Below are 27500 nucleotides of genomic sequence, written 5' to 3'. Positions count from 1 at the left end.
TCTCTATGTGATGGCCATTGAATCTTATTTACAAATTTTCCATGACTGATCCCCAGGGGCCTTAGGGGCGGGGCCAAAACGGGTCAAATAGGCTAAAACTTCAAAAATCTTCTTAAATCTGAAATTCTGGAACTGGTAGAATCAAATACTCTACATAGATGGAAAGATCTTAAAGTCCTTTACAAAATTTGTGAATTATATGACCCTGGGGTCTCATGTTTCCCCCTGGGGAAGTGGTCAAGTTTACTTTAGTTTATATATGACTGACTTCAAGGGCCTGATGGGCCAATATATAGTGTTTATATGCATGTCTTTGTTTCATTCTGTATCTGAACTTGGGTGAATATCAAAATCAATTCTTAAATGACATACTTTGAAATGCAATATTAATATTGGGAAATTATATATAGTTTTGTCTATTAGCATTGATCTTCTGATCAAGTGAATTAAATTGTATTAAATTCCAAGAATAAATTATGTATGTATTGAAAATATTTGGAACTTGCACTTGCATATTCGACTCATAAACGCCCAGGATATCAAGGGGAGGGACATGCAACATTTTCATAGCGATGTAAGTATGCCTATTGGATTAGATATGCTAGGTCAAAACAAATAGATCTATTCCCAAAGCATCAATTAATTGTAAAAAACATTTTTTGTTTTCACAGATTTAAACCATAATAGCAAGCCTATCCTTTATCCATGTGGAAATTTAAAGAGGGATACATTACCCAAAAAGATGAAGGAAAATGGCAAGTAACTTTGAATTTTATCTTTCTTGTAAGCATTTCAAATATGATTCTCAATAATATTGAAACTTGATAGTCAGTATAGAAGTAGTTTGATCAGATTTATATCACTGATTTTTTTTCCATGGCGTCAGCATTATTATATAGATAAGTTTTTATTGATATATGTGATGTACATTAACTATAACTCGAACAGCAGGGGACCAGGTCAATAGTTCGAGGAATACGGGGTATTCGACTCATCCAAGGTTGGTCATGATCAACAGTAAAAATGTCCGGTCTCAAACTATGACAAACAATGCACGACAATGGCATTTTATTTACCCTATCTTTCAACATTTTGGATTTCTTTATTTAAGTGTTTTATTGATAGCAATATCAAGTTGCAGAAAAAATGTATAACATAAATTTAGCGTTTGAAAAAGCTAACGAGAAAGCCCTAAATCATTCACAGCAGAGTAAGCGATCGTCATCTAGGTCAATGTAGAATCCATATTGGTCAACAAGGAGTACATTTCTATTATTTAATTATCATAAATCATTTAAATCATTTACAAAATATATCCTCACAATAAAGTTATTAACCAACATATTTATGGACATAAGAAATGATATTTATAGACGTCTTTTAGTAAAAGCGTAACGTTGGGTTACATGTGTTTACGAGTAAAGTTACAAAATACAATTTACGAGATACGGAACGCACTGATAAAATGTACTTTGCATATATCGTTTGATATCGTTTACATCTTTCGATAAATAACATTGTGTTAGCCTGTCGAATGAAACCAACAAAGAATTAAAAAAAAAAAAACTTTTATAATTAGGCGGACGTCAGCAATATCTTCTGCTGTTTTTGTCATTTCACAATGTGTACTTTCTATAAACACGGATCAACAACTTCCGTATTATCGTATTTTCAGCGAAGATTATTACGAGAGAAACATCAATAACTTAATGCCTTTTCTGAAATATTCAAATAAAGTAAGCATCAAACAACGACTTGCGATCGTGTAGGTAGGTAATAATGACACCGTTAATCTCTTAATTACCTAAAGGCTCGACACGCCAACTGTATAAACACAAGATCGTGAGCAATTATTCATGTCGGTCGGTGCAGTCAGGTGTGACACAGGTAAAAAAATCTCAAGGGCTGAACACCTGTTCGACGAATACATGGGTAAATACTATGTATTTGATGAAACGGGGACATATTTCTGTTCGAGGAATAAGGGGTATTCGACGAATAGCTGTTCGAGCTATCCGGGGTTTTGTTACATAGATTATTAGGTCATCTGACCCGAAGGGTCAGGATGACCTATAGTCATCATGCTTCGTCCGTCGTCGTGCGCCGTCCGCCGTCCGCCGTCCGTAAACTTTTCACATTTCAATCTTCTTCTCAAGTTTGACCAGTGGGATTGAGCTGAAACTTACATGAAATGATCCTGACATGGTCCCGACAAAGTGTTGTTATTTTTCGGGTCGATCCGAAATCCAAGATGGCCGCCACAGCCGCCATCTTGAAAACACATTTTGAACTTCTTCTCAAGTTCTACCGGTGCGATTTGGCTGAAACTTGCATGAAATGATCCTGACATGGTCCCGACAAAGTGTTGTTATTTTTCGGGTCGATCCGAAATCCAAGATGGCCGCCACAGCCGTCATCTTGAAAACACATTTTGAACTTCTTCTCAAGTTCTACTAGTGCGATTTGGCTGAAACTTGCATGAAAATGATCCTGACATGGTCCCGACAAAGTGTTGTTATTTTTCGGGTCGATCCGAAATCCAAGATGGCCGCCACAGCCGCCATCTTGAAAACACATTTTGAACTTCTTCTCAAGTTCTACCGGTTCGATTTGGCTGAAACTTGCATGAAAGGAGCCTGACATGGTCCCAACAAAGTGTTGTTACATCTCTGGTTGATCCCCAATCGAAGATGGCAACCATGACACTATATCTAATTAATTTCCTATATGATTATTGCCAAGGTACTAAGATGACCGTTAAGGCCCATGGGCCTCTTGTATAGGGACAAGGTCGGGACCCTACGACCAGTTCGACGAATAGGGGGTATTCTAAGAATCAGGGTTCGAGTTAGAGGGGTTTTACTGTATATGATGTACATTAACTGTTGCAATTGGTTCATTCCCTATCCAGGTTGTCCCATTGAAATCATCATTCTCAAAAAAAGATAATACCTAAAATTCATGTTTCATCTTTAAATATTAGAGTTATCTTCTTTCTGGGGAAGTGGCAATTGTGATGTTATTACTTTGTAAGGGCAAAATTCATGTTGTTTCCTCTGAAAAATAATTAATGCAACTCACAATATGTTGTTTCCTCTGAAAAATAATTAATGCAACTCACAATTGATACCTACCTGTAAGGTCAGATAACTCTTCTATAGGCAGAGACAGAAAAGGTAAATGTGATTAATTAATCTGTAAGTATGTATTAGTAGTAAACAATATGTGTACAGGGTTGGATACCAGAACCCAATACCGATGCAGTATCATAACTCATTTTAAAAAAATACCGGTACACAGCCACAGTACTTTCAAAAGTACTGATACTCTTATCGGCATTTGGAAAAAAATGCACACATGATCTAATAAGGAAATTCAACATGTTACAGTGAATAAATGAAGGTAAAAGGCACTGTCTGTAAGAACATGATATTTAATTCTGTTTTAATATGAAAAGTCTGCACAACAACTTGTACGTTAATAATGTGAAATCAAATGAAATCTGTATGTAGTATGTTAGACAACAGTTGATTTCTTTAGAAGTATCAGTATTGTTAAAATCTGGTGTATAGTTTCATTGGTACTGTATAGTATTGTATCATTTTGGTCTTAACAGTATCCAACCCTAAATATGTGGTGGACTTTGTGTGTAATATTAACAATATATGGTGGACTTTGTTTTCAGGTATAGACCTACATGAGGTTACAGTTTACCAAACAATCCCACGGGCAGATATGGACACATGTATCAAGGATATTCTCAGTACACAGGTAATCACATAGCATTCATCTAGTATCAGACAGTCAATCATGTGTTTAAAAACACATAGCATTCATCTAGTATCAGACAGTCAATCATGTGTTTAAAAACACATAGCATTCATCTAGTATCAGACAGTCAACCATGTGTTTAAAAACACATAGCATTCATCTAGTATCAGACAGTCAACCATGTGTTTAAAAACACATAGCATTCATACTATCTAGTATCAGACAGTCAACCATGTGTTTAAAAACACATAGCATTCATCATACTATCTAGTATCAGACAGTCAATCATGTGTTTAAAAACACATAGCATTCATCTAGTATCAGACAGTCAATCATGTGTTTAAAAACACATAGCATTCATCTAGTATCAGACAGTCAACCATGTGTTTAAAAACACATAGCATTCATCTAGTATCAGACAGTCAACCATGTGTTTAAAAACACATAGCATTCATCTAGTATCAGACAGTCAATCATGTGTTTAAAAACACATAGCATTCATCTAGTATCAGACAGTCAATCATGTGTTTAAAAACACATAGCATTCATCTAGTATCAGACAGTCAACCATGTGTTTAAAAACACATAGCATTCACCTAGTATCAGACAGTCAATCATGTGTTTAAAAACACATAGCATTCATCTAGTATCAGACAGTCAATCATGTGTTTGAAAACAAAAGTATAATGCTACTTGAAACATGAAGCTTATCATAATGTGAAGAAAAACAGAGGTTTGTAATGATTAAGAACATTCAGACAATGATACTGTGGGATAATAGATAATATAACAATCAAACCATGGTGACAGACCTACAGTTAATGATGCAGGTATGATATTTTTGAAACACAGGTAAAAATAGACATTGTCATATTATGTAGTGCTGAGAGGGAGAGAGAGAAATCATGATACATTTACAAACCCAACATTCCTGCAATCACATTGAAGTGTTGAGATATTTATACTATTTACCTATATCCATTAAATCGTATTGATCAAAATTGTCAATATGAGTGACATTAACAAAAGTATTTTTATGATGGCTCTAATAAATAATCGTAATGTGCAATAAAAGTAACTCGAACAATCAAATAATGAGGACAGGTTATTGAGATACCAGAGGAACGGTATAAAGATACTTGCTGTCATTTGAATTTGGATTATGAAGGCAATGGTTGACAGATATATATTAAGTGCATGTTACTGTAACCATCCATCAATCAATTTGAAGTGACAAGTAAGTAATTATAATACTCAAACACTCGTATATGTATATGTTGATTGTTGATGAGAAAATTAAAACTGATAAGTCACCCAATCAAAGTAGAAGGGCAGAGGCTTACATTCAGCCAATCACTTTGAGGTTTTGATTTTAAAGCATTTAACAAATCGTATCATAAGGACAGATGTTATGATAGATTACATTCAGCCAATCACATTGAGGTTTTGATATTATAACATTTAACCAATCATATCATTAGGACAGATGTTATGATATAATACATTCAGCCAATCACATTGAGGTTTTGATATTATAACATTTAACCAATCATATCATTAGGACAGATGTTATGATATAATACATTCAGCCAATCACATTGAGGTTTTGATATTATAACATTTAACAAATCGTATCATTAGGACAGATGTTATGATTCAGCCAATCTTTTCCTGATGGGGTACACAAGTCGATGCCGGTAACGACAATAAGTGTAATTCATAAGGTAGATATTAGAAGAAAACAAAAAAAACCCCATAATTTTCAAGCTTTTGTTTTGTTATGAAAGTTGAATGGTTGAATCGGACATTTGGAAATAAATACATGAGAGATAAGGTTATTGATTATCACAAATGAAACTGCATTTATTGACATTGATTTGTGAAGTAATTAAGGTAAGTATTTGCCCCATTTCGTTACTTGTCATTGATGTGGGGTTTACATGCATTTACTTATTGTCCGAGTGTCGGTGTACACCAATCATTGGAATTGATTCCGTTTACATATATCTGTAATGTCAACACTTCACATGATGAATTTGAGACTACATTTGTAAAGGACAGCTTTAACCCATCGTATGATCATTTACATGGTTTTGATATCGAACAAACCCGCGTTTTAACTTCCGCATAAATCGCTATGGAACGTTGACCTTCTGGCGATTTACATGTTTTCTGCCGGTAAAACCTTATCTCCATGTCATTCTTATCTTTTCGGTTCGTAAAACTGATGAAAGAAGCCGAAAACATTACTTAAAAAATAAACACACGATAGGGTAATTTGTGGAAGTCTGATATTTATGACGTCATCAAAACGTAATCGTTTTTCTCGACCTGTGACTTGATAGAGGAGATGACTTAACTAATGCAAAATCGCGTTACAACCAAAAGTATTTATTAAATGTCATATCGGATTAGACGCATTTTGATAGCAGCCACGTATCTCACCCTTGAAACGTACTGATGGACTCGTCCCGTGAAGCTGGTTGTAATTAGGAAGCTGATAATGAGGTACTGAACAAGCAGGTTCAATCAGTCTTCACTCTAAAGTAGACCTATCAGAATAATACAATATGATGTTAGACATATCAGAATCCATGCTGAACGTCTACACGCATGTTAGTTGGTACTAGTCCAGACATAGTACCTGAACGAAGATTGAGAGATTTCGCCACCATTCTCCTACCTTTACAGGAAAAACTATTCCCAACATTGATACGAGATCACAACATTACAAACTTGCGTTGAGCGTCCATAGTATTACAATCCTTAAGGAAAGCGGAATCACAAGTTTATTATGAAAGACTTGTAACTCAGATCTCCATCACTTGTATTGTACTGGAACACATTCAATCTCTGCCATATCTGCCACAGACCGCAATGAACCATATTGAAGACATGTTGAACCAATGTAAGACCCTCTAAAGACTTTGATGGTAAACAGCATATTTGCTGCCACAAAAAACACCCATAGTACATCTTCGATAACCATCTAAACCTAGCTATCAGTATATTAGTGGAGGACACGTTGATGTCATTTACTAGATTCGTGAAGAGCTGTTGATAATGATCCCAACAATTGGTCACCAAGCTCGAAGTGAAAGGGAATATAGAGCATAGGATTGAGGACGTCTTCATAAGTTCGGGCCCAGCGGTAAATCCTAGAGGATACAACACCGCCAATAACATCAAAATTGACTTTATCTGAAGAGACAGTACTAGCGCCTTAACTGTCCTTCACATTTGTTATTCCTGCAACAATAGCATCAGTAAGCGAGACAATAAACTAGGCAGCATAATGAGAATTTTACAACATCAAGACTGGTGAAGTTGGACTTGGTAGGAGACGGATGCAAGAAATTTCGGGACATTTCAAGACCTAGAGATAGCTTAGTACCTAGTTTGTCCACATAATATTAGACGATATGATAAGCTCCGCTATTCATCAAATATTCAATGTCCCGTCCCAGACGGGTTGGGTATGCTACGAAGAGTGCATATGATAACATTATACAAGTAAAGTAATCAATGATATAACGAGAAGAGGGACAACTCTCTCATGACTACGGCAAATGGTCAGTTTTAAGAGTTATGTCCCCTCCATCCAGCACGGTGTAACACATAGACCAAAACATGTACATGCGTGTATCATATGTGTATATATCATCTGTGATTAAGAACCACTGTGTATCATTTTTCAAATAGCTGATTTATCTCGTTGTAAATTTGTGATAGTAAAATTGTCTGGTTTTGATAACATTTTTCTAGTTTCAAAACTTCTCTATATTCAATTTTTTTTACAGACAGCAAAGATCTTAAAAAAATACCGCAAAATCCAGATATCATGGATATATAGGTATTTTTTGCAATATGTTCCGGTTTTCAAATATTAGAACACATACCGTACTAAATCTCTGGTAATAAATTCGAATACAATTTTCTACGATATATGTTTAATCTTCCACAAAAGATCGAGATAAAAGAAATCTATGAAAGGCATGTTCAAGTGACAAGGTTGGAGATAAAATATTTATCTAATAGACCTATCTAAATAGTTATTTCAGGCGTTTTTTCATTGATCCTGTTTTTATTGCCTACATGAACACTGAAGACAAAATTATTTGAATTGATTTGTTAAAAAAGTATAGCCTTTGTAAAATTGATTTAATCGTTGTCAAATGTGTTTTGATAAAAATGAATATTCACATTTAAAAACTCACACCAATGCCACTACCAAAGTTGTCATGGTTATATGTAATTTTACGCTGATGCCTAAAACGTTTTTTTCTTAAATTTTCTCATGTCAATATATGATGTATACACTATACCGTGAGTATAATTAGGCAACTGAAGCGCACACTTGTAACAAACGTCCTCAAATGTTCAAATCTCAGAAATATAATTTAGAGTAAAAAATATCAATTAACTCACGGTGAACTCCATGAAAATGGTATTACTGGCATCTTCGTTATTCGCATTCGAAATGCAATGTACTCTACCTAAAAAGAATACTTCGTTAACGCATAGCAAAATCTCTTGTTACCTGTAAAGTTACTCTGTAAAGTGTCATATTGATGTGAACCAGACAACGTATTCTGCCACCCATGTTATGTTCGTGGATACTTATTTTTGCGGTTTCACTTCCACTGACATTTCACGACGACAATTTAATATCGCGTTTATACCTTACCTGTATTTATGTTTTTAAAGCTTTTCACGCGATCAATTTTCTTGATTAAAACCCCTAAGGATATACCGTATTTGTTTTTGTAACGCTTTCCCTGCGATCAATTTTAGCGATTATTTGCAATCCGCGGTATACACAAACTTTAATCGCAAACGGTTTATAATATCATTGTCTACCCTGAACTTTATTTGTAATAATTCCGGTTTAAAAATGTATTGATTTGTTTGTATTTCGATCATACTTAAATGGATTTAAATTTGCAACATTTATGTAACTGAAAGCAGAATATAACACACTCATTGTGTTGAAACTGGCTCCGATTTCTCGAAACAAAAGTACAGACTTAAGTCAAAACTTAAGTTTTTCTCCTTATGTAACTTTTGTTGATAAAATTGACTTAAGTCAAATTTTGACTTAAGTTTGTTTCGAGAAATCGGGTGCTAGAAAGTAGCCCAAGTCATAAAACAATGTTAGCCAAATGAGGTATCACTTGTTCCTCTCCTCTCTTGGTTTATAGTGGTAACGTTTTACGGATCCAGGCATCTGATGTATTTGTCTCGTTGAAGTCTTCGTTTGACTTATAATAATTACAAGAATTGAAATCACATTTGTAAATAGTGGATAGTACATGTATGTACATGTGTAAATTGGTTTTGATTTTTTTCCTGAGAACTCATTTGATGGTCGTGATGAGTCCTAATAGGGTCACAATTTTCCAAATTTGAATTCATTTTTTGGCGAACAAATACTCCTGTAGCTCAAAGACATTTTGAGATTTTCTTATAAAAATTATCAATATCTGTAACAAAATGTCATTTGCAAATTTAAAAAAAATAGACTTCTATTCTTTCTAGATTTTTTTATAGACCAGTTTTTAGCAATTACCCTTGTTGTCGCCATTTTGAAAATGTGTCTCACTATGAAAGCAATTTAAGCTGTATCGATAGTTGTTCTTTACATCTATACTAGATTTATCAGAAGAGATACATCAATTCACGGCGTTTCGTAAGAGTTATCTATCTTCGTACCAACTCTGCCTGGCTAAAGAGGAAACCGATCAAGAGGCAACGTTTTGACACTCACAAAACGTTATTCAATCCACACAAATACGCTTATTAAACTAGGGTGTGGGGTGGCTGCTATCATCAACACATTTCTGACGGAAGTTCAGTTATTAATTCTACAACATTAAGATAAATAATCAAGATTCGCGGTTCCTCTTAATTTCTAAAAAATACCCGTTACATCTTTTCAAAACGCTTTACTTATACATATGATGCTAAAATAATAATATTCTATCTCTGATTTGTTTTAAATCCCACTCGCATATAGTTACCTTCTTAAAAAAGTTACACCGGCTTAAAGGCTTCTTTGTGGAATGTTTATTCCCTGTGATTCATTCTGTATTGCCTGGGGCATTCCCTGGGTAATTAACGGTGAACAGTTTGGGATTCACTTTCGCTGTAATCAGTTTCACTACCAGCAATCAGATCTGGCGGTCTTTATTTTAACGTATACATGTCCCATGATATATACTGCACTAGATAAGGCTTTTAAAAATCCTCGCGTGTTCTTAACAAAAATTATCCGGCAAATGGATTTCTTTAAATTTTTCTTTTCGTTTAAATTCCGCGAAAGAAAAAAATACTTATTGTGCAATCCTTGTGAAATATATCTATACTAATTGCATTACAGTTGATTGTATGTTGTTAATAAGTTTAATTGTAACAAGAATACATAGTTAGGGTCCCGCATCAGAGATGCACGAGCCTTACAATAATCAATGTGTCCTTCTGTCAGTCCGTCTGTTCGTCCGCCATTTGTTTCCGGCAAGTCTCTCGAAAACCGATAGGCCAATTGCTTTAAATCACACTTTAAATTAGCGGATAGTATGTTGTCGTGCAAATTGGCTTATGATTTTTTTCCGGAGAACTCCCAAGGTGGCCGTAATGGGTATGTTGCCGAACTGAGCCCTAAAGTTAAGACACTAAAATTGTAGGATGCTTAGGTCACCTGGCACGAAGTATCATGTGACGTGTTTTATTTCATAAAGGGTGATTTCCATGTCCCTAATGTCTTATCACTCAAGGAGGGAGTAATGTTCAATCCCTATAGCATGACACACACAACTCTTTTCGGATAGAGTCTATTCCTTTCAGATAACTGTTTGATATTAATAATATGTATGTGCATGTAGGAGTGGAGGGATTTCTGACAGATATCGGATTTAATTGAAATTGAATTATTCTCTTTTTTTTCTTAAAAATAAGTTAGATCAAGTAATGTTATATGTAAATTGTAATCAAGGCCATAACAAGTTGTCAACTAAAAAATACTGTCATAGGTAAAAGTAAACGTATAATACATATCAAGAGTAAAGTCTTAATTTAAAGAAAATGGAAGGATAAGAATTACTGATTGCATTTAATTTATGTCGAGCTTTTGTTGTTTATTTATTGAATTGCTGCGTGACAAAATCCGTTTTTAACGTTTCTATAAGGGAACCGAACAAATTGTGAGAAATCACATCGTAAGGGTACAGTAGCCTTTATAACTACAATATCTTTACAAAAACCGCACTTACCAACCTGAACGAAAATGTGTTATAAATAGTAATGTGTTTAGACAATTTTAGCTTGTTTAGGCAAGTGACGAAACATAAACTCAATGCAGTAATTTCTGGTCTAGTGCTCAATTACAGATGGAAATATGGTTAGTTGTTGGCTTTCAACATGCATGTTAATATTTCATCAACACATAGACACAATTAAATTAAGTTTGCAACTGAACATATAAGCGACATTACCAGTTTAAGGACCCATAAACAGTAGTTAGATTGTGGTAAGTTATCTGGTGTCTAAGTGTGGGAGTTGCCCTGAGAAATGTATACCGATGAGGTTTTAATTTTGTTGGAGTGACTTTAGCCAAGTGAGTCTTTACAGACATTATACAACATCTAGCGAGATGTGAACATGACATTTATTATGCGTTTTTGTTGTTGAATGTTATATGATGAATGCTTTTTGGTGCCATTCCATGATTTATATAATTTAGCAATCATAACAAGGTTTCTCAGAAGGATTCCACTTTCTTTTACTTAAATGTAAAATCATGTGTACACTTTGTAAATATATAAAATATAGAAGATATAATAGTATTGAATTTGTGAATTATATAAGATATAGAAGATATCATAGTATTGAATTTGTGAATTATATGAAATATAGGAAATGTTATCGCATTGAATTTGTGAATTATATAAAACGGAGAAGATATCATAGTATTGAATTTGTGAATATATCCATGATAACTAAATATGAACATATCCAGTCATTTCTACAAACGTGAATATGATACTTTTATTGAATAAAGTCATTCTTGATTGTATACTTTCAATATCAATATATTCAATGCTATCTGGAAATTCCATTACAACATTAATACATTATGTTCAGTTAAAGCACATTACACAATACTGTATCAAAGTTTTTACTAAATCTTGCTAAAGTCAATTCATTGTACTATTTCATAATGCAATCTTGTACAATACAACATTATAAACTAATAGATAATTGTATGGTACTGATTAGTGTATCTAAGAATGTGTCAAAAATGCTAATCGTATCTTGTTTCCATGTTCTTAGTTCTATATTTGAAAGACACTTGGGCTACAACTGCCCATTGGGTAACGTGTTGAGCCGCTTTGAATATATATGTCGGTGAATTGTATATCCAAAAGGAAATTACGAGCTTGATTCAAAGGAGGACGATAAAAAAGAGAAGAAGCGTTTTTTTCTGTCAGAATATTAAATGGCTTTCATACAAAGGAAATACATGAAATATTGATTGGTGATTTTGATGTATTTTAACAATTTTCTTCAACCACATTCATAGAGTTTCATAGTAAAGAGAAATTCAAAGAGTTCAATTTCAATTATATTGTTGTTACATGGCAATGCAACCTTCTAAATTGGTGTTCCTTTAACAGGGTACTCCAAGTCATATTGTGTTCTTCAGTCCATCTGGATTGGATGCTGCGCTTCCTGTCCTTCGGTCTCCTTTACTTTCTAAAGACAAAATACAGGTAAGCATGGTTATTGTACTTCTCTGTATGTAATTCGTCTCTGAAAAGTTGATGGACGACAGCATTTTTTAGTGTGTTGCCTTTTACAAAGGTATAGAATATATAATTACTGTTATGGTCTGTTTCTTAATTATTAAATTTCTTTTATGTGACCTTAAAGACATATTGAGACATGCAATAAAAATCATGAAAAATGTTTTATTCGTTTTGACTTAAAAGAGACTTCGATATTTCGTTGTTTTAAAAGAAAACCAAAGTACAAATTGCATATGTACGTAGGGTAGTAAGTGAAATTAAGCGTGCTGTACAAAATGTGAAATGTAAATATGAAAAATAACATCTCTGTATAGATAAAATCAAACCAGTTATATATAATTTTTTTAAATGATTTCCTCATTTTCCTTCATTAATGTTATTGGTCGGTATGCATTCCAACAGTCTAATTTTTTGTGTGTTTTTAGCCTACCATTATCATATGGTGAGCTTATCAAATCGCCTTTCGTCCGTGGTCCGTCCGTCCTTACGTCCGTCCGTTAACAATTCTTGTTACCGTTATATCTCAGAAAGTCCTAAAGACCCTTGTTGTGCATATTACATTTTGAGACGGACCGGTCAACAAGATGGCCGACCGGCCGCCATATTGGATTTTGATAGTTAAAGTTTGTGACCGCAATTTCTCAGAAAGTACTGAAGGGATCTTTCTCAAATTTCATATGTAGGTTCCCCTAGGACCCTCGATGTGCATATTGCATTTTTAGACTGATCGTCCGACAAGGTGGCTTACCAGTCGCCATCATGAATTTTGATAGTTTAAGTTTGGTTACCACTATTTCTAAGAAATTATTAAGGGATCTTTCTCAAATTCCACACGTACACAGTAGGTTCCCCTAGGGCCCTAGTTGTGCATATTACATTTTGGGACTGATTGGTCAACAAGATGGCCGTCTGGTAGCCATCTTGGATTTTGATAGTTAGAATTTGTAACCACTATTTCTCAGAAAGCAAAGAAGGGATCTCTATCAAATTTCATATGTAGCTTCCCCTATGACCCTTGTTGTGCCTAATGCATTTTGGGACTGATCGTTCAACAAGATGGCTGACCGGCTGCCATCTTGGATTTGGATTGTTAAAGTTTGTTACCGCTTTATCTCAGAAAGCACTGAAGCGATCTCTCTCAAATTCCATATGTAGGTTCCCCTTGTGCCCTAATTGTGCATAGTACTTTTTGGGACTGATCGGTTAACAAGATAGCCAACCGGCCGTCATCTTTGATTTCATCATTGAAGTTTGTTACCACTGTTTCCCAGAAACTACTGAAGCGATTTGTCTCAAATTTTATATGTAATATGTTTGAAAAAGTTTGAAAAGCAGGGTAAAGATACCTCTTTCCATTCTCAGGCATAGATCATTCTTTGGTGGGCGTCAATATCCCTCTGGGATCTCTTGTTTAGACTTAGCTAGACGTTTTAAAGAACCACTACCTTTCCGTAACAAAATTTGTAAATTTCGTAAACTCAATAATAACATAAGAAAAAATCTACCGAAGGGTTAAGATGATGTTACATTACCAAAAAAAATCCAGAATACTTAGAGTTATCATTGTTTACTGTGAAGATTTATTTCGCTGTTTTGCCGTCTGGCGCAGTGATATTCAACTAATGCTCGGTAATTAGGACGACGGCGGGAAACATAAGGCGACCCACGTTATGAGAATTAATATTTTATTTATTTTAATTAAATTGTTCAGAGGGTGATGATAAGTGAAGAATTAATAGTAAGCTAATAACTTACAAAAGGATCAATCTCGTTTTCCCATTTTAAAAATAAAAGCCGTTTCGGAAAGGTAGCGGGCCTTTAAATTGATCTTGACATACAAACGCTTATGTGCAAGACGATACGAGACGCTCGAACGTTTTGCAAAAACATGTTTCTTTTTTATATCATAGGAAAGTGTGTGGAAAGTATGTGGTTTGTTAAGTAGTCGAACTGAATAATATTCCTCACGAATTTGATTCTAGTTCCCGGTATTTAATCAATTACACTATCTTTAAAAACATGAAAAACATGTTGTAATATGTTTCATAGGAAATTTCTATGACAATAAAATGCTGTTTTTATTACGAATGTCGGGTGCTGCCCTCGATATTTATTCTTATATCATCCATGTTTATTCCCGTTGCCATTAATTTAATGCATTCCGCCGTAAACTCAGTAAAGACCGGATCAACTATCTAGAACATATGGATACTAGCATTTTAGAGTGTTATGACCTTGAGTTTCAACAAGACTATAGTTAGTTGTGTTTTCTGATACAAATGCATCATGAAAGAGAAATTATATAATTGCTCTATTATTTCGATGAAAAATAAAATTAAAAAAAAACATCATTTACACACATGATAATTTGCTTTTGTCAATTTGTTTAATACAAATATATGTAAAATAGACGTACGGACAGGGATTTTTCTCGTTTCTTAACTTCATGTTGGAAATACTCTAATGATTAACTGCTTATAGAAATTATGTTGACCGTTATACTATTATTGAAATACTATCATCAATTATAATCGTAATTACAACGGATTTCACTGGTTGTCTGATTAGTCATGTTTTATTAATACACACGTGAAAGGCACTGTCGAAAATATGGAAATAATACTGCACCTTTGTTGTAGGTAATGCTACATTCCAAAGCTCAGTTACAAAGGGATGGGTATTGGATATGTATTTTCAATTAAACAGATACTTAACTGAATGTAAAAAACAAGGTATAACTCATTTCAAAAAATGGTTGTATAATTGTTCGATTCACCTACCATTTACATAAATTGAAATACGGTGGTATATTTATTTGATTGATACATTACTGAGTTTTTGGCGTTCCTGAGTTCTTTAATTGCTGTCAAAACAGGTAAGCAATGGATGTATCTACCATTTTATATATTAAATATCAATGTTCTTCAAATGTAGGTAAGAAAGTGTATAGCTTGACCATTAATGTACCATTTTAATATTAATATTACACTACGATTTGTGTTTTACTTTGTTTCACGCAGTTCTCTTCGTCGGTTCAGAGCCGACAGGGCATCAATTATATTCATCATTTGAACAATAATGGTCTTTAATCGTGTGTATATATATTTAATTAACACAAAAAATAGCCTTAAATAATTTATTTTGCTTTTGGTACATGCATAATCAGTACATCATTCCATATAGGATATAGTGCCACAGATTTTTGTCGGGATGCAATTGATTATTTCTGATATTTTTAACTTGAAGTAAAACTAGAAGCTCAAACTTTCAACGGTGGTAAACGGTGTAAAGTAAGTAACTTTTGTAACTGAAGAAATATACTAAATCGTCTGCTCCTATTTTAGATAGAAAAAAATACCATTTGTCAGCATTGGAGGATGTTTAAGGAGTATTCTACTTAAATGGAATAACGAAATATGTTTCGTATGGTTATTGTCGAGGTCTGAACATAATACAGGATGTTAGAAAAATCAGTGTGATATTGACCAAATGTGAGTTATGAAATAGCCCTTTGTTAGCAGGTTTAATTGGAATGTCTGGCTTGATCAGAACACTAGAACTATTCATTGTTTTACTGTCGTAGTTAATTGAACGAGGTATCAACAGTAACACATGTCAATCAGTTTGATGCAGTGGATGTGATTTCATTGGTAGTTAGACACACATCTGGTGATGTGGGATAATTTGTTGTTAAGTCTATAAATCAAACAATTAATTGAAACAAATTGAATTTCTTTGTTCTGCAATGGTTTTGTTCGAAATTCGGTGACTTTCTGTTTGTTACTGTACCGTTTTCCTCATAAAATGTGCTTAGATGTCATGATATTTATTGTAATTTTGAATTGTGCCATTTTAAGTCATTTCAATGAATATGCTATGCATAGCGAAGGTTTTGAAAACAGCAAATTAAATATGCATCTTGCTTTGAAAGCGATCATGCATACTTCACATAGTGACATTTATTAGACCAACAAGATATCCTTATTAAAAGAAAGAGGTATTAATGCGCGTGTTGTCTGTCATTAACCTTTTGTTGTGTCATGCTGGTTCTACACGTATGTCTTCAGGATTTCAACCACGAGATGCCCTGTAACGTCACCTTATTTTCGGCTTTGAGAGGATCATTGGCCCTTTTAAGCAGTCCTTTGGCCAATGTATCATCGAGTGTAAATCTGTGATAGTTTCTGCTCCTTTTGTTGCTCTCTGGTTTCAGGGATTGGTAATATTAGTAATATATGTCGGCAGCAATATGAAGACAATTGAATTAATCTAATGTACAATGTACATGTATGTATTACCAGATTACAAGTTAATTGGCCTAATGTTTCTAAAGCTTCTATGTAACTGTATACCTTTCTACTGAGATATGGCTATACCATCTTCATCTCTGGACTTTATATATAATTGTTACCTGAAAGTGTTTTTTCTGACACTACGTCATCGGGACCCTTTGATGTTTTCGTTTCTTTTTCGTTCCGTTGTTGGGTAATCTCAAACGGGAAGACGTACAAGCTGAATCAGTCGATAGTGGTCAATTAACCTAATTGTTAGTTATTAGAATTAGTCTAGACAATTATCTCTGTCCTATTGTATGAGTTCTTCTAGGGAATAAATTCGAGTATCTGATAGAAACCAGCTGTCCGTACCGAAGAAAGCCGCGTCTATACCGTACATCACTGGGCTGGTCCGGCCTACCACGTGATCATGACTGCGCACGAGCACAGAGAGAATATAAGTTGATAAGGAACACGACGAAATGAGCTGGCTAATGTCGGTCTCTAAAGTCGGGGTCAAACGGGGGTATACCTCAGTTCAATGTGTCATCACTGTACCCTATCATTTTATATTTTAATATAATTCAATTTCTTGTGTATATCTTTGATGATGTAATTTAGGGAAATAAATATGTCTAAGTAAATCTAAGCCTGACATAATTTGGGCAGAGCCCCATATCAAAGGTTACGTAGCCGTAATGTATATGTACAATGTTAACACGTAAGATAAAGTTGGTAAAGGTTAATCGTTCTACTAACAATATGGCTCCTAATGAAATAGACTTTATAGTAAACTAGCCTAATTACCATAGCTAAATAATTATGATTAATAGACGAAGAAAATGCATTTTGTAAATTGAATTATTTCGAATTCATACCGACATTATCACTCTCTGGTAGTACTCGTTGTCCTTTTGATTCAATGTTACGTTGATATGAAACAACTTTTATTTCATTTGTTTATAATTGCATTAAAAAATAAACATATTACTAGTAAAATAAAAATTTAAAACAGTAACTCGAGAAAAGTTTTTTGCGCTTCTACCTTGATCGGATGACCTTTCGTGAATTTCAATTATAATTGTAATGACGCCTTGTCCATGTAAAGTTATTTACTTTGATAATGTATTATCGAGGTTATTATTTCATGTAATATTATTCGAACGACGATAAGTATCATATATTTATTTGCGCATTTATGCCATATACATACAGTGTAGTAGAGTTAGGACTATCAATGTAATATTCTGCATTGACCAAATAGTAAGAACATTATATAATATGTTTCGTTTCTTTGTTGCTGATGAGACGATCTCTGATGAAAACTTTCTAAATGACTCCGTCAAAAATTTCAATCTTAAAATATTCCAAATAAATCTTCATATTCATCTTGTAATCTTTTCCTCTTAAGTATTAATTGGATCTCGTCAGGATAAGGCCTTCAAGTTCTTTTTCGTAGAAAGAAGCAAGATACAAATGATTTAACATCCGTCGATTACATTTATCTTTAAAGATCCCTTGGGCTATTTATTAATTTCTGAATTGATGTCTGAAACCATGGATTTCTTTTCAAAGTAAAGGTCAATTTTAGCGTTGTTATGTATTTATTTTCTGCATAGGAAGAGCCGCCAATCTCATTTTAATTTGCATTCGTCAGTGAGAACAGCAATAAGTCATGCGATTGTGACATTTTTACTATACAAACATCACCATAAATCCCAGATTGTATTCTTGCAAAATTTCAATAGCTACTTTTTTGTTGTCTGGGTCATTTTGATATTTGCGATTAGGGCCTTATGTTTTAGGAGGGGCTCTATAACTAATGTTTCTTTACACAGATAAAGCGGTTCCTAGCACCATTAATCTTGCATGCTTTGAATTTTCAAAGCCGAAGAAGGAGAAAATTGGGTCGACTGTAGGGATTAGCTTGAGATTTCGACTTTTTAACGCAAGCAATGGCAGGTTTGATGTTAAGGAGTCTAGAGATCCAGCAGATTAGTGGTTCGGGATATGAACGGACGATATATTTTGTACTTTTGGCAAGTGCGGTTCACTTTTTAGTTTATGTTTTGTTTTGAAAATGCCAGCCTGTTTTCAATCATATTAAAATTGCAAAAATATTATGTTTGCTAATAATTTTTATTTTAGGTCATGTTATGAAAAGCATTTACGTCCTTGTAAGCTGTAAAGATAGTTATATAATTTGTTTTGTGAAACATATGACTTTTATGAAACTTTGTCTATTATTTCATAATGCTATATGATAGAGCGTAGTGACCATTTCACCAATAATCCACAGGTATGTGCTACAGTTATATATTAGATATAAAGCTTTGCATACGAAAATCACTTTATAAATCAAATTTCATTTTGGGACAAATGTGAATTTTGAGGTGATAGCTTCGAGAAAAAAAGCACTTTGTTCACATGAAACAATTTAAACCGATTATTAATTATTAGAATAGTATTTGGAAGAAAATGTACAATTTTCACAGACAGGTGGTTGTTCGTCTGAGGTGATTCAGTACGGCAAAACACAGCCTTTCATTTGAATATCTGCCAACAACATAGCCTTTTTGCTGCCTAAGATTATGTCTGTGTCGACGTAATCGCAATGTTTTTGATCGGAAAGTTGTCTTTTCAACCGAAAGTATAATATGTCTAAGCTGTTTTCCTAAAACATTTTAGTCAACTATTTGAAAAGTGAAAACAATAAACTGTCTTCCATTTCTTTTGTTCACCTTTCAACCAAACATTTGTGAAATGTTGACTTGTTAGGCTCGACACATGGGAATATTTTCATTAGGTAGTAACTTAAGACGTCGACTAGATGAACATGGTGGACAATGTTTTAGGTCTACCCGTCAGGTCTACACACGCTATCTGCCCTAGTTTTTGGTTGTTGTTTTGTCAGCTTGAGAACCTTTCTTGACGAGATTTCAAGGTTGTCTGCTACACTTAGGGGAATCGGTACGCATCCATCTTCTTCTGCATATGTTAGCCGCATTTTCCGCACCGTCAAATTTTCTTCCTGGTATAAAGGAAATCTTTAATGTATATTGCACTGCCAGTTCCCTTCGTAACGTGGTACACCCAAATACAATGTTTATTTTTAATGAGAAATTCATATGAATATACTGTGAAATCATTAATTTTCGTGGATTTCATTTTTTGAGCAAAATCAACGAATTTAGGTACCCACGAAAATTGATCTTTTTAATGAATATACATGTATACAGATGTCCTATAAGTTTGTTTATGTATTCATAGGGTGATAAGTACCTCACTGCATAAAGTCTATTACACAGCACAGGTGACAGTGTCGACTGTATATTTTCAACAGTAAAATGTAAGGTCTTCTCAACGAATTTACGCGCCAACGAAATTGTGAAAATTTATGATCCACGAAAATTTAACCCAACGAATTTAAATGATTTCACAGTATTCTGTCCACACTGTAGAGTCAAGTGGACTATTGTATTTATATTTTTTTAATTCTAACATGTTACAAAGGTAAATAAATTGTGCCCAAAATTATACAGAAATGGAGGCGACTGTTGCCGCATGGACAAGGTAACACACCCACATTACATAGTTTCAATAATTCCGGTTAAATGATCTTTCAAGGATTTGTTGTAGTATTTCAAACACGTAATACTCACAGGACAAGAGGGGAATAATGAAAATAATGTTAAAAATGCATTTAATGAATAGGATACATATACTCTGGTTTCATTTTTAAATCGCCAACATTAACAAAAGTTGCCATGTTGACCCTCCCTGTGGGGTGAATGAGGAAATAGATTTACTGTCCACGGTCGGGTTGTTTTCATCTTCAATGTTATTCTTAGTTACTGTATTGGCTGTATTTAGCGCCCCTGTCCTATAAGCGTCCATCCCCTTTTCTGGAGAAGAGTTGAAGTTGTATAAACGCCCCCATCCGATGGCTTCTGACAGCAGCATTATAACTCATATCACATGCACTTGCGAGACGTTTACATGTAAATAAAGACGTAATAATGCACCTCAAAGGTTAAAAGACATGTATATTTACGGTAACAGATAATGGGTCAATACAGAAATAGTTAATATATGGCTGATATTTTTCGTCCACGCCTTACATTTTGGTTTACTAATATGCACTCCCTTTGTTACATTTTAGGCGTCTGGGCACTAATTACGGCGAAAGCGGTAGCTCCATTTTACATTGCGAACAATTTTCGTTTTGATTGTAGAAGGAGATTACTGTAGTCCAGGCAGATCTTAAAATCTCTGGATTGTTGAATTTTCGCAAGTAATTTTTAATTGTATCTGATGTACGATCTTTCTCCTCTGTTAGCTGTTCGATGATTGTCATCCCATGGACCTTAATTGGTACAATTGGTCTGATTTCCTTTAAGTCATCATTCATGCTTCCTTCACCTTCAACTAAACCCACTACCAATTTGTGAACATTTTGCTCTTTTAAGCCTATCTACCAGATGATAAACTCATTAACAATCAAAATTCATCTCTGCATCCAACTCCATTGCTGCAACAATAGTGATCACGATGATTTTGTCTTATGGCTTGATCCCCCTGGTTTTTCCGATCATTTGTTCATTTGTCAATCTCAAAATGTGTTGCACAATAGCAATCACTTAACATAGCTTCTGACAGCTATGTGGTTCAGCTTTTATTTCAGTTGATAGTTGATTAAGTGTTGATCCTCAGATCTGGAACATCTTAAACAAAACTTCAACGCATTGTGTTGTGAATATCATTGTAACCTAACAGCAAGTTTAACGTACCAATGTCATGAATAGAGATGAATACTGTGAAGTTAAAAGAAAGCAAAGCAATAATGAAAGAAAATGGAGATAAGATCATTGGATTAATAGCTTTGTTAATACGGAGTGTATTTATCTACATTTTCTGAACACGTTCATGCCTGTTTCAACAAGAGTAAAATATTTTCCCGTCGTCTTCATTTCGATTATGAAATTCCAAATTCAAATTGCATGACATGTTATAACGGTTATCTTCTACAAAAACTACTACAATTAGATACATATTTTTTCTGTTTTTGTACATTTTATACACAATGAATTCCATTGGTACTTTCGAATAAATATAAAACAAAATATCCTGGTTATGCCTCATTTGCTTTCCTGACAATCAACCTACATCGTTTTGGATCTTGCAATAATTATTTAGGGCGAATTGGGTTCGCGCGAATCATCCTTCATGGTTGTCGTGTCTTTAACGAAGTTTTGATTGACTGATGTTATAACAACGCGGATTACAACCTGTTGTTGTGTTATGTCTATACAAGAGTATCACGTGACCGGTGACCTGGTGAAACACTTCTCTAACATTTCCAAACATACAGACACTATACGCAGGTAGTTGTACGTAGAAAGCACGCGAGCAGCACGTCGTAGTTGGTTTTCACATTCTGTTTCGGATAATAGGGGCATGCTTTTAAACATGGACTGTACATCCCCATAAAATGTCAAATTTGTTCTTTATTATTTGGGATGTCGTTAAAGCAATAAATCAGATACCGTGGATGAACAAAATACAATGAAGTTTGTTGGTGATTTGCTGTAAATAACAACATCACAAAAAAAGCATCGCGAAACAGTTTTAGACACACGCTTTTGCTCAGCCAATCAAGAATGACGTATCTTTTTGTAACGTCATCTGTTATTGGCTAAACTTAAGACTATGTTGTATTTTAGACTTAATACGGTTTCATGATCATGGGGACAGTAGTTCCTTTACTTGGATTTCCTTAACATTGCTTTTGATGTTAATTAAATGCACATTATTTAATTCAATTTAAACAAACACCATACTGTTTGCCATACTGTATTAATGAATTACTGTATTGCTATAGGTTAATGTATAAGTTGTAAGGTCTTTGGTATTTCCACAGGTATGTCCGGGCCATAGCTTACTGTATGTCGATAATTGGTGCTTAGGGAGTGTTGTGTTGGCTGCCGTCAGTTCTGTTCGGCTCTAGCACTATTGGGAGGTCCTCGTCTGCTCTTCCTCGGTTAATTATCCAAAACACATCATGTGTATATCTTTTTCTTTCAAGCCGTTTCCGATTTCCTCTAAATACCGATACCTCACTGTAACCTGTCATTCCGCTAATGCCACAATGACTTACCAATAGTGATTCCCTACTGAAACCTTTCATCCTGTCAAATTTTTCTCGGCGACGACAGTGAAACATTCTCACGAAGACACTAACCAACGACAACCTTATGTTTACCTGAGCGAAATATGTACATTTAATGTAGTTCATTATTGCAAGTGTCAATCGAATTTTATTTTGAAATGAATTCATTATATCCGTAAATGCACAAATCGCATTGTCTAAAGATATTCAGTTTAAATTCCACTTGTGCATGATCTTCGTGTATGTATAAGTCAGTTTTGATTAAAGAGAACTTCTGTAAGGATCGGGACAGCGATGGCCGAGTGGTTAAGATGTCTCGACATATTACCAAAAGCCCGAAAACCTCTTGTTCCCGAGTTTGAATCCCATGTGGGGCAGTTGCCAGATACTGACCGCTGGTCTGTGATTTTTCTCCGTATACGCCGGCTTTTCTTCATTAAAAGTCTGGCACGTCTTAACATGACTGGCTGTTAATCGGACGTTAAACTATAAAGCTAAAGGCTAATTATTTGCAAATATTTACAGTTTGCACTGACATGGACTCAATAATCATGCTTTCTAGTATTATCATTATCAGTGTATAATGATAGCACAACACGTGCGGCGATTCTATTGTAACGTAATAATCGATGGCGAAGCAACGTGGGGTCATGACCCCACTTTTGGTGGGAACATATAAATGACTCGATTTCCAATCAGCTGTTCAATCGAATTCGTTGACGATGACGGGAGAGAAAAAAATAAGTGTATTTCCAAAAAAAAATGAAATTGCCGCGAGAATAAATTATATTCATTAACGCGAAAAACTGTAAATATAAGGAACCCGTGTAAATTTTAAGTAACCCGTAAACGAAAATTGATAAATTAAGTTTAAATTGTGTTAGTTACCTGTTCTAATTCTGGTATAAAACCATTTATTTTTAAGGCTATTACTAAGTGAAAAATTTCATATGAATATGTCTTTCTTATCCTTTTTGACAAAAACGCTTTTGTTTGCTTTAGCATCAGTATATCGCCAATGTGTTTTTTTGTTCTATTTTCAGAATATCGCCATTGGGAATACAACACGTGAAGCAATGGCCAAGCATTTAGTTCCAGTAGCTGGTGTGTGTCCTAAGCCTGACCCTCAGAGTCTGTTAGATGTGATAATGACGAACACGTGATGCAATTAAAAAGGTTCTCTTAATTTAAATATTGATAGTTGAATGAATGCTTTTAGTGAGAAAACCATTATTTTAGTTTTTGCTTTGAGATGTATATGATGTTTATTATATTTTGTTTTGTTGTTTAATTGATTGTTTGCTATGTGGTATAGTAACTAGAACTACATTATATTAACATATTTAGTAATTGCATGTAATTGACGGTCTTAAAATGTGTTTATATGGTAATGTGTATGTTTTGTATTATCAATTAGTTCTTGTTAATATTGTTAATTATCTTCGGGTGTCGTGCAATGCCATATTGTATCATTTTTATCAATATTTTTTAAAGTTCATATAACTTCTTAGGAAAAGAAAAAAATATTAAAATCATGTTAAGAAGATAATGACTTCCAGTGCCTCTGTATCGCCATGTTAAGACTACGTTTAATACATACTATTTTCTTACCATAATGAGGAATGTCCTACTTTCTAAATCCCAAATCTGTAGTACATACTTATTTTTTCTAGAATCCATATCTGTATGCAGGTTGAGGCCAGTTCGCGACAGCAGTTTGTCTACTTTTCCGTAATGCTTTGTAATTTCCTAGTCTGATTTCCAGCAAATGTCTATATTTGTACCAATTAAGTCTTTTAAGATAGTGAATTATAGTCCTATTCAGATAGCACGGTGTGCTATCTCCTGTCTAGAACATATTTTGATCATTTAATAACTGATATATTTATTTATGGTTGCATTTTGTTCTATTTTCTATAATGTCATATGTACTCGCTTTTGGATAGTATGTACTTAGATGGAGGTTGTCTAGAACATGATAGATACAACAATTGGTATCAGCAAGTCAGTATAAAAAGTAAAGGTATCAGGAAAATATAAGCATTCAAGGATTGTTCTTATTGCTACACCATGTGTCAGGCTCTACAGGACATGCTTAGATTGTGTTGTACTTGGAGTTCCCGTTATTGCAATGAGACACAACAATGATATACGACAGTCTCCCAAAACATACACATCCATTCACGCAGCGCTTTAGATACCGGGGAATCCGACCTTAATTTGCTTTGACTGTTAATATGATGTAAAATAATCAAATATTGCACAAAGAAATTAAGTGAGATACTCTCTGTTTTCGTATATAATGTATAGACAGTGCGTACGCCAAGTAAATACTATGTTTGCGTGGTGATATTTTTTTTATTCTTTTGTTGTAGCTAATGGTTATTCCTTCTCGACAAAAATGTCCATTTGCCTTGTAAGCAGATTAAAATTTATTATTTTTATCAACAATAAATTGTATTTTTGGTTGATCGTAAGTTACGGTTTGTATCGGATATGACAACATCTAAGTTTACGTTCTGTAATGATATTAGTTGTTTTTCGTGTCATGAAAATTCCCCCATTGATAGATGTAATAAATGATAAAACGAGGGAATCTTCTGTTAGCTCCTTAATGAGATTATACAAAAATGACAGGTATTTACTGAAGTTTGAATTGACAAAAGCTACAGTATTACAAAGAAAAATATCAACAGGAAAGAAATAGCTTAGCATTCATCTGTATTACTAACGTCCATAACATAATCTGTTAATGTATCAGAATGCTTCACATTATTGTTTTGGAGACAAAACGGGATTTGGATGTAGATCGTCTGCCAAATTCGCTCTGCGCCCCATGCCTCTACCGGGGTAATGTATCAGTACTCGAAAACATTGCTTGACCGACTTTCTGACAGAGTTGCTATGTAGGACATTTCCTCGTGTCACGCTGGCAATGGGATCTTGTGTTAAGTATTCAATATATCGTACCGACTCGCGGAGTGTAATGGTCCTCTTATTTCACACTAACACAATATGAAGTTTTTGTCGGTAGACATTTTGACTAGGTTCGAGAAATAATAATATTCCTACAAATGTATATTACCTTCTGCATATTGTATAATATCTGTTGTAAAAAAGCAAACAGTGAAAAATATATCAGTTGTTTTTTTACTGAATAAAAATGTATAACTTTCTTGTTTAATTTTTAAAGTTAAAAGTGCCGTCATTTTTATACTAACGACTCAAGAAGAATTTGTAATATTTCGTTCACGACCAGAAATTACCAACATTTTGAGAATTACAATGCATACAATGATGTAGATTTAATTTTAAAAGTACAAATAAAAGCTGAAAATGATTGCGAAATATCATTATATTTACATCTACAATGCAGTGAAATGAGCACATAAGGTCAAACCGTGAAGCAAAGTTGAGGTCTACCTACCATTTCATTTCATATTTTGAGTGTTATTAGTAATTGTAAAATTATTTCTGCAGGTATGTGTCCATCTAAACTTAACATTAGGCATTATAACAAGATTTTTATATTGTGTAATTTTAGGCATTATAACAAGATTTTTATATTTGAATTATTTTCACAGCATAATTCATCAAACCTTGTGGTTCACAATAGATTAATAAGAAAAAAGTAGCTTGTCAAAATTTCCTCTCAGTAAAGGCCCATATATGAAAGTTTGCATTACAATTAGTTAAATCCTTTCCGGTCAGGTTACATGCATATTATAGAATACATTTATTTTCATCTTCCGTGAACTAACGATAAACAATATGTATCAATAAATCGAAGCAATAGTATTCAGATATTGTTTACTTAATGTAAAATATTTATACTTTATTGTGTAATTATTGGAGAATTTACATATATTTTTTTTTTTATAAAATATGTATTTTCGGTATAATACAAAAAGTAAAAAAATAAACATGAAAAATCAGAAATCATATCAGTATGATGATAAGAGTTCATGTTAGTTTTAAATATTGTTCATATTTTTTGTCTTGTGTTTACGTGTTTTAGAAGAATTCTGTATGCCAATCAGTTTGATTAACTCGAAATAATATCTTAATAAAATTTTGTAGTGTTACTGATTTAGTGGTGAAATTGATTAAGTTATCAATGCCATTGTTAATTAAAAAGTGATATATCAAACATAATATATGCATGGCTTCTTAGGTAAGTGCATGTGTGCAATGTTTTTGTGTATTCAATGAACACGTGTCTTGACTGGTGGGTAATTACTTCACAGTGAGATCCTACAACATGTGTATATTTATTTATTCTGGTTGTACATGATGATGACTGTGGAGAGATGCTACACAATAGGTGATGTGATATGGCTCTGTATTGTGAGCTCAACATTTACTGTGAAAGCTTGCTGCTAATTAATGGATGCATTCGCCACGCCCTCATACGCACGAGTTTGAATGCCAAATCATGTGACGTTATATGAAATTAAATGATATACTGTAACTTCTTGTTGT

The 27500-nt window shown here is 33.9% G+C and overlaps 1 protein-coding gene across 3 annotated transcripts in view; it reads left to right on the top strand.

Annotated features, from left to right (window-relative positions):
- Positions 1 to 27489, top strand: part of LOC138334808 (uroporphyrinogen-III synthase-like) — a 51670-nt gene extending 24181 nt beyond the window's left edge. For all 3 annotated transcript variants that reach the window (XM_069283557.1, XM_069283558.1, XM_069283559.1), the window contains 5 exons: positions 672 to 755; positions 3686 to 3771; positions 12444 to 12539; positions 24062 to 26526; positions 26563 to 27489. In XM_069283557.1, coding sequence (XP_069139658.1) covers positions 672 to 755; positions 3686 to 3771; positions 12444 to 12539; positions 24062 to 24181 — 386 coding nt within the window. In that variant the 3' untranslated portion in view covers positions 24182 to 26526; positions 26563 to 27489. The remainder of the gene's footprint in view (positions 1 to 671; positions 756 to 3685; positions 3772 to 12443; positions 12540 to 24061; positions 26527 to 26562) is intronic.
- Positions 27490 to 27500: the final 11 nt, after the last annotated feature.

Source organism: Argopecten irradians, chromosome 11 (genome assembly GCF_041381155.1).
Source record: "Argopecten irradians isolate NY chromosome 11, Ai_NY, whole genome shotgun sequence".
NCBI lineage: Eukaryota > Metazoa > Mollusca > Bivalvia > Pectinida > Pectinidae > Argopecten > Argopecten irradians.
The sequence above is the reverse complement of the archived record's forward strand: the minus strand, read 5'-3'. Positions and strand labels throughout refer to the sequence as shown.